The sequence below is a fragment of the Panthera uncia genome (assembly GCF_023721935.1).
Source record: "Panthera uncia isolate 11264 chromosome B2 unlocalized genomic scaffold, Puncia_PCG_1.0 HiC_scaffold_24, whole genome shotgun sequence".
Lineage (NCBI taxonomy): Eukaryota > Metazoa > Chordata > Mammalia > Carnivora > Felidae > Panthera > Panthera uncia.
The window spans coordinates 79,468,336-79,483,099 of NW_026057580.1; the positions used below are offsets into that span (position 1 = coordinate 79,468,336).

At 37.7% G+C, this 14,764-nt stretch overlaps 1 protein-coding gene across 12 annotated transcripts in view; it reads left to right on the top strand.

Moving 5' to 3' along the window:
- PKIB (cAMP-dependent protein kinase inhibitor beta) overlaps positions 1-6,065 on the top strand; it is a 175,049-nt gene extending 168,984 nt beyond the window's left edge. For all 12 annotated transcript variants that reach the window (XM_049654283.1, XM_049654281.1, XM_049654284.1 and 9 more), the window contains 2 exons: positions 994-1,170; positions 5,783-6,065. In XM_049654283.1, the coding sequence (XP_049510240.1) occupies positions 994-1,170; positions 5,783-5,850 (245 nt within the window). In that variant the 3' untranslated portion in view covers positions 5,851-6,065. The remainder of the gene's footprint in view (positions 1-993; positions 1,171-5,782) is intronic.
- Positions 6,066-14,764: the final 8,699 nt, after the last annotated feature.

Genomic DNA, 14,764 nt, shown 5'->3' on the forward strand with positions numbered 1-14,764 from the left:
TGCATGTATACCAATGCATCAAAGAGGAGAAAGAGGGTGCAAAGTCCCTTTGAGAGTGCAAGTCCCCTAAAAAGAGGGAAGTATGTTATTCCTTTGTGTTCTCAGTGCCCAACTGAGAGCCTAGTACTTAATAGGTTCTCAATAAATGCTTGCTGCTGCTTCTGTTGCTTTTGAGATACTATTCAGTGTTGACTTCTTAGGAAAGATTCATTAGAAAACATCATATGAAAGAGGGTTAGTTTTAGAATAAACAGAATCTGCTACCTCCTTCCCTCCCTGTACAGTAAATGATTTCCTAAGAATTCTTTCATGGGTACAATTATTAGAAAGATAAAGGATGCTTAGGAAAGCACGAGTAATTACCATTTCCACTTAAATGCAAGAGAGGTAATACAGATTCTACTCTCCTAAACATGAATATGAGGCTGTTGAAAATTAGGTCTTTGACTAGAACAGGCAGAAATACACAGCTGTCACTAGGGGAAAAATGCCTTTGAGATAAAGTGGAACTTCTCATATCTAAAGAGTAGGAGCATAGTGTGTTTTGTTTGATCCATACAAATTATAGTAATTTAGTTTCAGCCTGAACAAGCACCACAAACAAAAACTGGCAGGCAGGGTCTCTATAGGAGTGGCCAAGCAAGTCAGTTTTCATTTCCTTCCAAGCCCTAGTTTGGCTGATCCATCCACAGAAAAACAGAACAAAAGCCAGAGATTACTGCACCCTAAAGCATCCAAGTGGCTTATTCGGCTCAGGGTTTATTTATAGCAACCTGGCTCACACTGAGAACTTCCTTCTCTATTCAGCGAATGTGCTAATGTGCAAATGGAAGCTTCAGGACCATAACAGTAGACGTAGATGCAGGGTGTGATCAATGAGTAGATTCTCAAGCCTGTTGTGATTTTGATCTAGCCATGCCTTTCAACCACCACTGTGAACATTTACCTCAAAATAGGCTCATCCTCTTCTTCATGTGCACATTCTATTTGTAGATGTTGCTATGAGGACAGATTCATCGAAAATGACTGATGTGGAGCCTGTGGTCAACAATTTTGCATCTTCAGCAAGGACAGGCCGCCGGAATGCGGTGCCAGACATCCAGGGCTCAGCGGGGACAGGTGGAATCTCGGAGTTGCCCCTCAGACTGGAGGCCCTCTCCATGGAGGAAGGTAACACACAAATTCCCTTGAAAACAGTAGCACTCTCTTCTTAGTCCTTTCCTCTGGAACAGTCTCTCTTTTAACTAGTCATAAGTGCTCTTTTTTTCTGTGCCTTTTTTCATAAGTGGCTACTAAAATCTCTCAGTGTTTGTTTAAGGCTAAGTACATTTTTTAGGCTTTCTGAAAGTGGACAGTTTTACCTTTTTGTCTCTTGATGTGTATGTAGAAGCTGAACATTTATTTATTCATTGAACATGTATAGCCATGCACAGTGCTAGTAATTGGGAATCAGAGGTGAACAAATATAATCCCCTCAACAAACTTACAACATTTATCTAGAAACACTCAGAAATGAAATAGTTTTCCTTCTGTCATCCATTGGCAAACCACTTTGGAAGGTTCTATTTCACTGTAGTATTCTCAAGTCCTTCTGTTTCTCACATCTAAGAAGTTTATTATCAGTTAAAGATGAAATCTTTAAGGTGAGTATTTGTATAAAAGGTGATTGTTCTTCAGTGGAAAAAGTTGAATTAAGGAAAAAAGGGAGCTGTCAAACTAATGAAGGGAAATCTCGGGTCTTTCACCCCATTGCTTACATACAGCTCATACAGCTTCCAGAGCTTAGTCTTCTGGAAATAAATATAATGATACTCTCAGTAAAGTTTTAAAGGAGTCTTTTTATTTAAAAATATTTGTAGAGGTTAAAGAAAAAAGTGTTACCAAAATACCTGTGCTTTGTGCCCCATGTTAGACGTCAAGGTAGACTTTAGTATGTGTACAGAAATTTACGCTTGCTGGCAATGAGGCAAGAGAAAGCTAGAAGTTTGTGCATATCTACACTATTCATGCAAGTCCCAGAAGAGGGCTCTTGGTCCTTTGCTTCACTAGATTATTTGCTACCTGGTAAAGTTACAAATGTTCCTGGTTTGATCCCTATGAAATAAGTAAATCTTGGTTTGGCCAGGGACACCTCACCTTTTCCCAGAGGTCATTGCATTTCTCTTATGAGATACTACAAGTAATAGTAAAAAAAGTATACACACACACACACACACACACACACAAACTATTATAAGATGGGAAATTGGAAAGAAAGAAAATAAATAAAAATGTGTGTAATCATCTCAGCCTTTTAAGTTTGAAAATGGAATATGGTTATTAGAACATATGTTGCTATTGAAGGGCCATCCTCAACTAGAGAGGGAGAGAAGCTAAGTTGCTTATTAGTATAATGGGCCTAATTAGAGTTTACGTACCCTAACTGCATACACACAAAACCTTAATGCTTACTGATGTTACCTGGTTAACTCTTTGTAGGAGAGTGAGTAGTTTTCACCATTTTACTTCCGTCGCTAGAGAGACCATTATCAGAAACAATATAGTTACTATTTTTATACTGTTAAAGAGCAAAAATTTCAGCTAAGTAAATTTGAAGATCTAATGACTTTATTAAGTGATTCATCAATCAGACAACATCCTATCCAGCAAGTAGAGGGGAGCTCTGAGGAGTTGTATACAATGGAAGGTTTTTATAAGAAGGAAGGTGAGGCAAGGAAGTTATTAGCAAAAGAAAATAAGGATTGTTCTAAGTAAGGTCACATTCCCTTAGAGGGAAGGGAAAGGGGGTTATTAGGTGGATTATTAGGTGGTTAAATGGTTTCCCTCAGATCTATCCTCTTTGATTTTTGTTGTTGTTGTTGTTGTTGATAAATATTTTTAGGTGGGAAAAATTCTAGGCTCACAAATGTCTTGCATCCTGCATGAAACTAACCTGTCTGAAATTTGCCCAGTTCACACTTTGTCTTAATCTATCTCTTATAAATTAATAACTGTGATAGGGAGGACAATGATGCCTGATAACATATGAGCAAGTAGTGACAGAGGGCGGCAGCTGTAAATGTCACAAAGGGCCTTTTCTTACTCCCTCTATCACTGTTCATTTGATCCATTGTTCAATTTAGTGCCCACTGAGTGCTAAGCACCATTCTAAAAACTAGCAGCATATTGGTGAATAAGACAGACATAAAGTCTTGCTGTCCTGGATGATACCTACAATGGGAGAGTTAGGTTATAAACAAATAAATATATGTCAACAGTATCCGTTCTATCAGAGAATTAAATAGGATGTTGTGGTAGAGTTACTGTGGTTTTAGATTGAGAAATTAGGACAGCCCTCACTGAAATCTGAATGACAATGATGTGTTTTGAATCACAACTGAAGGAAGAAGCAGGCACCAAAGATCAGAGGTAAGAGCTGTCTTTGCAGAAGGAGCAGCCAATAAAAAGCCCTTAGAATGGACATGCCTCCAAATCCTCTTTGTTCCTCTGATCCTCACCATACCACCCCTCTGTTTCAAGATTACAAGTAGCATTGTGTCTGATGAAATCAGCAGTCCATTCTTAGTTTCCATCCTACATGATCTCTTGGAAGCTTTGTCATGATGCACCGTCCCTTTCTTCCCCTTAAGACTTTTCTTCTCTTGGCTTCTTGGACATTCCGTTCTCCTGGTTTTCTTCCTGCTTCACTGGCTGTTCCTCTCCTACTGTTGTTTCTTTCTCTCTCTGATCTCTTAATGAATTACATGGTACCAGAACTCAGTGGTTTCTTGTTTGCTTGTTTGCTTTTGGTTTTGTTTTTTACATTTTCTCTATCAACATTCCCTCCTCTTGAGATACTATCCGATTTCACTGGGACAATATCATTTTCCTGATAGCTCATGGATTTGTTTTCTCCAGTTAGAAGCTCCACTGACTTCACACTCATAAATCCATCTGCCTATTTGACCCCTGCTTTGGCTATCTAAGAGGGATCTCAAACTTAATGGATAATAAAGCGGAGTCCAGATATTCTCCCTGATACCTGTTCTTCCTGCCTCTTCCCCATCTTGGTGAATGGCAGTTTCACACTTCCAGTTGCCAGAGTCAAAATCTTGGAATCATCCTTGTCTCCCCTCTTTCTCTCAACTGTGTATCTAATCTATCAGCAATAATTTTCAGTTCTACTTTCAGATTTGTTCAGCTAGCTGCCATTTTTCACCCAAAAGATCTGGTCTCTTGGTATCCCTCTGACCCCATATTCTGTTCTTTTTTCTCTGTATTATCCTGCCTGCAGTTCCTTCCTGCACATTGATAGCTTTGACTCTAACTTTCCCTCTGCTTAGAATGCTCTCTTCCTGCCATTGGCATAGCTCACCCCTTACCTTTTCAGGTCTTTACTTGCATGGCCCTTCTCCCCAGCTAACCCTAGCTAAAATCACAACCTCCATGCCCCAAGACTTCTTGAAAACTCCTATTTTCCTCCATAGCACTTCTCCTCCATAACAGTTAGGACTATTCTCCTCCATAGCACTTAGGACTCCTCACATACCATACATTTTACTTATTTTGTTTATTCCCCATGTCCCTCACTAGAAGTCTCCTGAGAGATGGAATATTTTTTTTCACTGCTTGGTATATTATACATGTTTAATAATATATTTCCTGAATAAAAATTGAAGAACTGAATAGAATCCATCATATTGAACTTCAAAGATGCCAGTGATGATTTTGGCAAGAGTATTAGGGAGGCAGAAGAGACTTAATAGCTTTCATTTAAAATGGAGACCTCAAGAGATGACACGTTTTAAAGGATAAAAGACAAGATAGTATGTGGAAAATTTTCAGTTAAAAGAAGGCCTTTGTTAGTTCAAAGTTGGTGGTGATGTGAGGAAATGAAGAGTCAGGAGAAAGGGAAAGTCAGGTGAAATGGAGGTGGGAGATGATTGTTAGAGTCAGCTTGCTGATGAGGCAGAAATGGAGAGGGTCCCAGATCTTGAAGGAATAGACTTGGATAGTCTGAGCAGCACCAAGGCCAGCTCCAGGATTGTGCGGTGAGGTGTGGTTGGTTGCACAGGGCCCTGGGTTCAGAAGAGATTTGCACTTGCTGTTGCTGTCTTGAAGTTTTCCATATGTTTTGAAGACGGGGTGCTACATTCCCACTTAGCACTGGGCTCCAATAAATTATGTAACCAGTCCTGAGGAACACATTTTCCATTGTAATAAGAGGAAGGGTAGAAGGAATAAGTACAGACTACAGGGTTTTAGAAATTTGGTGGTTGAGGGAGCTTTTACCTGAAGATTTTGATTTTTTTTTTCTTTTCTGCAAAGTAGTGAGATCATCTCCTAAGAGCAAAGGAGGTAGAAACTGTGAGGAAGCTGGAGAGAGTGTGATGAACTATAGGGAGATCATTAAGGGGGTTGGGCTATGGAGCCACTTGACCCAGTCCAAATTGTGTTTCTGTCACTTACTAGCTCTGTGACTGAACAAGTTACTTAACCTGTTTGTATTTCAATAGACTAATCTATAAATGGAGATTGTGATAATACCTAGGAGACTGCCTCGCATGTAATAATTCTGGAGAATAGGAGGGAAAGGTAACTAGGAGAATGTTGATTCCCAAACCTATCCATATTTCTTTTCTTTGTATAGTTTCCATACCTAGATTGAGGGCAAAGCCTCTCCTAATCAAGGAGAGAATTATTAGGGTGCATAAAGGAAGTACTAATGGTTTCATTCCACTATAGTATAAAACATATTTCACTATATTCTATAAATGAACGGAATTATTTATTTATTTTTTAGATGTAAAAAAGAAAGATGAAGAAACAACACAATGCCAATTGGAAAAGCCCCCAAAAGAAGAAAAATGAAGGCTCATGAACTATCAAAAGTGCTGAATTTCTGTAAACTGAAAGACTTAGTGGCCCTGCTTTCCTGAGATGTTTGATCTGGTAGTAACTATGGTAACATTGCAGCCCTAAGCAACACGTGTGTATTAGATAATTTTGTTGTGATGCTACTCACTTGGAATGCAACCACAATATCCAATGTAGGCTATTAAACGGCATATTACTTCCAAATTGCACCCAAGGAAAAGGTTAAGAATGTATGGTCACTTATATACATATCATTATCTATAAACCCAACAAAATCCACTGTTCTCTTTTGGATTTACTTAGCCAGATGTATTTTTAATTCTGTTTTTATGGTAATGGGCAAACCATTTTCTTAGTAAATATAAAACAAACACCATTTAAAACTATGGAATTTGTAGGGCAGTATTTTTTTTTGGATGAGAAGGAATAATAGTCAAAAACACATAGAGAACATTTGTTTTTAAAGCAAAAATGCACTATTTTTCCCCAAACCCTAAAATGATTTGGAAAAATTGCAAAACTTTGACAAGTTAAATATCTTTAGGATATTTTTGTTTGATGTATTTTGCTTCTAGTCTATGCATACTGTGATTTTTCTTATAGACTCTTAAAATACAAAATTTGTGACAAATTGTTTATATGGAACATGCCTATTAAAATGAATTTCACTATCTTCCTTAACTTTGGTGTATGTGTGTGCATATGTTTTTCTTTAATAAGACTTATTCAAAACACTTTACTAGTTGCTTTATACTGTCTTTTCCTTTCTTAGGGCTTATGTGTATTGTGACTTGTTTCTGAAATGATTTCCTCAGGAATGCAGACCATCATTTTTATATCTTCCCTAAAGTAACTAACATGACACAAATATTTAGTGAATGTTGTAGGTAGAAATAGCAAAATACTTGCTTTTAATATATATTTAAGTATATATTTTAAAAGGAACAAAAGCAAAACCAAAGTTGTAGTAAATTTTATTAGACATTTTAGAAAAATAGTAAAATTCTGAATTTTTAGAAAATGGACTAATGAATTTATTTTAATTTTCAGATATATATGCATGCAGTTATATTTTATTTGATTGTTGACTTAGGCCATGTCTGTATACAGTAATCAAATAAACTCTTCACTGCTCAAGAAACTTGTTCTTGATACAAGTCTTCTTAATTTTATCTTCTAAAGTATACCAACTGAAAAATGGTGACACACTTTAGAGGAGGAAGTTAATAAACTTTGCAACATAAATCACCTCCTACATATTATTTCATTGGCGAAGGCTAACTTCATATCTTATATATACCAAAGGGGTAGATTGCAAAGAACCTGATTGTTTTAAATTCTCAAATATAATTTTTTTAGGTAAAAGAATCAAAAGTAATATCTTAGGTGTAGCACTAATTTATTTTTTTTTAACTTTTTAAAAAATTATTTTTTAATGTTTATTTTTGGGAGAGACAGCACGAGCAGTGGAGGGGCAGAGAGGGAGGGGGACACAGAATCCTAAGCAGCTCCAGGCTCTGAACTGTCAGCACAGAGCCCAGCACGGGGCTTGAACTCACAAGCTGTGAGATGATGACCTGAGCCAAAGTCAGACGCTTCACTGACTGAGCCACCCAGACACCCCTAGCACTAATTTAATTTTCAATTAAATGTATTACACTAAAATTGTATTTCAGGAAGTTATTGAATGACATGATATTGTATAAACAGTATAAAGAGTATTAGAGGAGAACAGTGATTTTTAACTTGCAGGGTAATGACAATTTTACCTCCTGAGGATATTTGTCAATGTCTGGAGACATTTGTGACTGCCACAACTAGGCTGGGGGCCAGGGAGAGAAAGCGCTGCTGGCTTCTAGTGGACAGAGGCTAAGGATGCTGCTAAGCTGCCAAATATCCTGCAGTCCTGGGAGCGGACCCTCACGGTGGGTGGACCCTCACAGCAAAGGATTATCTGGCTATGCATGTCAGTAGTGTAGAGCTTGAGGAACCCTGGAGCAGAGTTAAACTGTTAAGCACAAGGATTTTTTTTTAATTAATCACTAGTACTTTATTGTCTACAAATTTTCAGAACATTCCTACTGTCCAAATGTTTAGTATTTGTACAATAATTTCCTTTTTCGGTCTGTGTGAGTGAGCTATATGCATTGTATTATGTATAAAAACACGATGGCAAACATCAAACTGAGTCTTCATTGCTCCCCTGTTCTCTTAAATTTATGAAGGCTCACTTTCTGAAATAATTATTGTTTTGGTCCCTCATTCTATTTTTTTAAAGTTTTTATTTAAATTCCATTAGTTGGGGTGCCTGTGTGGCTCAGTCGGTTGGCTAAGCGTCCAACTTCTGCTCAGGTCATGATCTTGCGGTTTGTGGGTTCAAGCCCCACATCAGGCTCTGTGCTAACAGCTCAGAGCATGGAGCCTGTTTCAGATTCTGTATCTCCTGCTCTTTCTGCCCCTCCCACACTCACGCTATGTTTCTCTTTCTCTCTCTCTGTCTCTCTCTCTCTCAATTAAACTTAAATAAATAAATTCCAGTTAACATACAGTGTAATATTAGTTTCAGGTATATAATATAGTGATTCAACTCTGCCATACAATACCCAATGCTTATCACAGCAAGTGCCTTCCTTAATCCCTACCACTTTTTTCACCCATTCTCCATCCACCTCCTTTCTGGTAACCATCAGTTTGTTCCCATAGTCAAGTGTTTCTTGGTTTGCCTCTGTCTCTCTTTTTTTCCTGTTGCTTATTTGTTTTGTTTCTTAAATCCCACGTATGAGTGAAATTGTATGGTATTTATCTTTACCTGACTTATTTTGCTTCACATAATATTCTCCAGCTCCATCCATGTCATTGCAAATGGTAAGGTCTCAATCATTTTTGTGACTGAGTAATATTCCATTGTGTGTGTGTGTGTGTGTGTGTGTGTGTGTATACCACATCTTCTTTATCCATCAGTCAATGGACACTTAGGCTGTTTCCATAATTTGGCTATTATAGATAATGTTGTTATAAACATCAGGGTGCATGTATCCTGAATTAGTGTTTTTATATTTAAGTAAATACCCAGGAGTGCGATTACTGGGTCATAGGGTAGTTCCATTTTTAACTTTTTGAGGAGACTCCACACTGTTTTCCACAGTGGCTGCACCAGTTTGCATTTCCACCAACAGTGTAAGAGGGTTCCCCTGTCTCTACATCCTTGCCAACACCTGTTGTTTCTTGTGTTGTTGATTTTAGCCATTCTGACAGGTATGAGGTGATATCTCAATGTAGTTTTGATTTGTATTTCCCTGGGACGATCAGTGATGTTGAGCATCTTTTCATGTCTGTTGGCCATGTGTATGTCTTCTTTGGAAAAATGTCTATTCATGTCTTCTTCCCATTTTTAAATTGGTTGGTGAGTTTTGTAAGCATGTGGATTTTGGATATGTATGACCTGAGTTTGAGTAGCTCTCCTACTCACTAGCTACATGATCTTGGGAAATTTACATCATTTCCAAGTCTCAGCTTTATCCTCTGTACAGTGATATTAAGAATAGTACATACTTTATAGGGTTAGTGGAAGTAATAAATGAGCTATATGTAAAACATTTGGTGAATGCCTGGTAAAGAATACTTATTCAATAAATATTGACTATCATCATCATCATTTTTATTCCAGATGCTTTTGCCATTATTTTCTGGTGGTGGAGGTTGTGGGCAGCTGAGTTTGTTAATTTGGCTATCTCTGCCTTTCTGTGTGCTTTCACAAACATCCCTAGTTCTTGGTGCTGGGAGAAGACATTATAACGGAAATTGACAATTCATAGTAATTACCACATTAGTGCCAATTCAGTCACACTAATAAGCTGCTGACAGGTGATGAACATTACCCTTTAACAATGAGTCACCTCACTAGTGTTTTATGACAGTTACTGCAACAAAACAGAATTTCGAGTACTTAAATGAGTAATGTGTTCCATGAAAATGTAAAAGAAAAAAAATTAACAACTCTTGGGTCACAGTATTATATGGTATTTATCTCTCATTTAGGATTAGGAGACCAGAAACGAAGCCATGTCCCTTTCACTACTGCTGGTAATGACATACATTCCAAATGTATATCTTAAACCACTTATTCATCACAAGGCACACAGAAATGTTCCATTATATACATATTTATAAGTATTATATGTTACAGGAGGTATCAGGCTTGTTGAATATTTACTAATGAAAGGATTTTTTTCTAAGATAAAATCCAGACAAAGGGGAATGAGAGGTCAATTGTAGTTTAAAGACAAAATTGAAATAGCCTACCGACTTTTCAAAAAAAAAATCAGGTTCTTTTGGAGGAATCTTTGCTTATTGTCAATGACAGTGTCAACAGAACTATCTAGTTGGGCTCATTAAAGAAAGTCTCGAAGCCCATTTTTGCCATTGTCTATATATAAGCCACTTGGCTTAGTCAGTAGCTAAATAGTAATTATTATTGTCAGATAAACCAGGACAAAAGGGAATAATAAAGCTATTAAGCAGTTATTTGGAAACTTGACTATTCGAAGGAAGAGAAAGCAGAACAAAAAACAATTTTGCTCCTTGTGCCAAGAGATATTTTTGTAATTTGGGCTGGAAAGGTTGGAACCATCTTAGAATGTGAATTACCACAGAGCAAGGCATCCTACTTCCAAGAGGAAATGGTGCGTTTGCTTCAATTTCGCTAGCTTAGGTGGCTTTGGCCAGTTTGGGAGGTGATGGTTGTAGAGAGAGAAAGGGGGAGAGGGAGAGACAGGAAGAGTTACAAAGCACACTAGCCTGTTGTCTTATCTGTAAAAACTGACACCTCAAATTCAAATTACAGTTCTACTGTTTGCTATCAGGACTTTTGAAGCACTCTCTGTGCTTCAATATATAAAATAATGAATTATGAGAATTAAATGAGTGAATACTAGTAAATTGCTAAGGAAAGTGCCTGGAACATAGAGAAGCTATTATTATTTTTTATTTTTATCATCATCATTACTATTAATTGCTTGAGCATAAAGAGTGGCAGACTTTAAGGTGAATGTCTGTTCTTTTCTATGTCATTTGCTAAAGTACATTTTCCTCCTATTCCTTTGCTCTCTTTTCTTCCTGTGAGCAGCACCTCTTTAGCTAAAACTAGGACTGGTTAACCAGAGTGGATTCCATTTTTTCCAGAGTTATTGATGTTAATTCTTATTGAACATGGAAAATCTAAAGCTGTTTAAAAGTGGAAACATTGGCTCAAGCAAAAGGCTGGAAAGGTATTGTTGCTCCTTGTTAAAATTCTAGGGAAGATTTCTTATTGAGCACATACTAATAGGAATAATGATAATAATATGTATACATAATAATAATAATAGTAATAATAATTATATAGTCATACTTTGAGTGACTGGTGATTACTAAGTACCATAGTAGATCCCTCTGAAGTTTCATAATAATAATCATACAAAATAGTTGCTAATGTTTCTCATTTTGCAGATGAAGAAAATGGATTCAGGGAGTACCTTTGGGAATTCACACAAGTAAGAAAGTGTGAAAGTGTGAAAGGCAAGAGTGACCCAGGATGAGGCTCTCAGAGTCAGGATGTGCACTGCCTCTCTTGCACCAAAAGACCCTCTGCTCAAAACAGAATTCCACTCAGGATTCCTAAAAATTTTTTAACAAGTTGTATATAGAGAGAATAGCACATAAGCCCTCATGAGGCATTTATACCTTAGCAGAAGGAATTTTATTTATTTGTTTGGCATTTATTTATTCACTCCCTCCTTTATTCATTTATATTTTACCTTATCACAAAAAAGATTTTATATGACAAGTGCAATTGCCATTAAATTTGCCATTCGCTTGCAGGACTGTAAGGAATGGAAAATAGGCGCCTGTGGCTCTTTGGGGAGGGAAGTAGTGCCCCGGAAATGATGCAAAGGGGGGACAGGCTGAACTGAAGAGAGAGGCACCACACCCAAACTTGACGCATTTCACATTTGTCCTGGGGCTGCCTATAACTGGAAAGGGCATACTGATATTCTGTGGGAATCACAAATATGATCTGTCATGAACTAACTGTGAATATCTTAAAGGTAGGGCCTCACAGGCAAGTGAAATGATCTTCTTTGTTCCATGTAGATATGTTTCAGAGGCTGAATAATATCTGGCAGCCCTGATGGCAGAGGAGTCCCTGAAGCCCTGAACAGGCATCACTACAGAGGCCTCGGCAAACAATTCTTCTCAGAGTAAGATGAGAAAAAAAAAGCCTTGCCCCACCTTTGAGCGTATGGAATTTACTTTTAGAGCTCTTGGAAGGATTTCGTGGTGATTTAGAGACATTAGACATTCGAATATTCCAGTTTTATAATTACATTTGCACCTAAATTGGATTTCTATTCGTGTAAAAAAAATTCACTTTTAAAATAGTTCTTCATTTGATATTATAAAGACTGTGGAGAACAATAGAAAAAATAAGGGGGATATCAGTCAATAGATGTGAATTTGGTTTCAGAATTTTGACCTAGATTCAACCTAAATTGTATTCCTTTGGGTGAATTTTCTTTTTACATGCAACAATTGCTCAAAATCGACACTAGGTGGTGCTGGCACCACGTTTCTTACTGATTTCACTTCTGTCACATTTAATGTTTTCCTAAGGTTTCCAACTTGTTTTGTTTTGATTTGTTTGTTTTAGCAATTATGCTATGTGTGTGTTCAGGATTATTGCAAAAACAAATAAAACAACAGCAGAAAACAAAAGTAACTATTTCAAACAATTTTTCTGAGACAGTTTAGAAAGGAAATTATGGGTTTAAGAAAATGTGCTAATCTCTGATTATTGAATTTGTAGGATATCCTATGTTCTTAGATACCAAAAGAGGGTGCTCTAATACATCTTAAAAATACACTTCTTAGAAATACAAAGGCTACAACTTTTTCTTCCATGCAACAAAGAGTTCTTTTTTCTGTATAACAGGGGCAACTTTCTTTTTTTAATTTAAGATGGTTATGCACAAATGTCTTATTCATTAAAATCAAGTTAAAAACAGTTCTGAATTCTCTACAGTCTTAGATTAGAATTGGCCTTTGATGTTTTTAAAGTTAAAAGTGCTATTTTCAATTGTGACTTTGAGACTTTGAAAAGCCCCTGGCAGCTTGAGCGCAAGGAAATGGTATATGAATGTGTGGCTTTATTCTCGATTTAATTAAAAATATCTTCTATCACTTCAGAGTTTCCCCTCCACTTAGGAGGAAGATGAGTCTCATGAAAATATAATGTGGGTTAACTAAGTGATTATTCCTGGTCTCCTGAAGGCAGAAAGGGAAATAGGGAAAACTTTTCCCATAAATTCCCTTGCATGTTGTGTGGGAAACGTGCATGCACAAAGGGGGTGTTGGCCAGATAGTCGTGGCAAAGTCCCTGCTGGAGGTGAGAGGCCCTGAGTACAGCTTCTTGATATCTCTGGAGTGCTGTCACTGGACCCAAGTTCCAGATTCAGTGATAGGCCACATGTGGGTGAGCAGGGAAGGGAAGGGAGAGACAATGCTTAATATGCATTAATAGTTAACACTCAATATACGTTAAAGACTTTTACCAGGGCTTTATGTGTGTTGGTTTACTTAATTCTCTTAACAGCACAACATATGAAAAAAACAGGCCAGACAAATCCTTGCCCAAGGCCATACTAGTAAATGGCAAAGCCAAGTTTCAAACCAAAGCAGGTTGAATCCAGAATCTGTGCTTTTAACCACTAACTTGTATCACCTTTCCAAAGGAGAGCAAACACAGTGTGTACTATATGCCGAGTGCTGTTCTAAGTGCCTTACCCACACACACTCTCTTAATTCTCATAATGCTGATGTAGGCGTTACTGTCCCCATTTCACAGCTGAAGAAACTGAGGCACAGGCCAGTAAAAAGTTTAAGATAATGATTGAAGTTGAGGGTGTGCTTAAAGGCAAGATTTTAAAACAAAGTCTGTTTAAAGAATACTCAGCAGCCTCAGAATTGAGCCCTGAACTCCTTTCTCATTTTTCCTTTGCTTTGGGGTTTTCTTACTTCCATAGATGCCGCTGCCTGCAGCCTGTCCCCGAGCCACATTGCCTCTCTTTGGTGGTTTTGGTCTAGGTATGAGGATTAGTTTCTTCTTTTGATGCTTCCTATCATGGCTGGGTTTTTGAAACCCATGCCCTTAAATAGAACAAGAGACACTAACTTCCTCTGCCGAGCACCACATGCTGAGATGGTGCTGCTTTTGCACCAAGGTTCTGGGGCAACTTCACAGAAACCTACCTTCTTCCTAGCTCCAGCCTGCCCTCCGTAGTTACCATCTTCCTACCAGTCTTCCCCTTTCCCCCCACAGCCAAGATGGCTTTGGGTCCCCTCCCCAAATGTTTGTCCCCCCCATTGGTAATTGACAAAATGAACGGTCCCACTCTGCCAGTGAGAACGCCTGCTTTCTTACAGCAATGGATGTTTAGGTGGTCGGTCAGGAGATAATGTGAGCCTGTGTTGGGGTGGGGGGGAAGGGAGTCTGTTTCATCAGAGGCTATAGACCCCAAGGAGATAGCTTAGTAGTTACTTCACTTAATTAGCAGAAAATGAGGCCCAGTGGTTTGGATGATTCTGTCACCAAGAGTGACAGAAAATCCAAAAAAGAAAGAAAGAGAGGTTCTTTTTCATTCACAGGTTCTTTTCAAATACAAGCAGTCTTTATTTCTTGGAACTTTGGTTTTCTTACATGTAGAATGAAATTATTTAGAAGGCCTCTAAATCTTACCTAACTCTGTTAGTTTCTTATTTTCAGGCACATTTTAAGAGCTGCTTTGAGAAAATAAAATTGGCTATCAGCAATAGTGGAATGTACAGTTTTAACTTGAAAACAAATTGATATTTTGTTTTGTTTGTTTTTAAT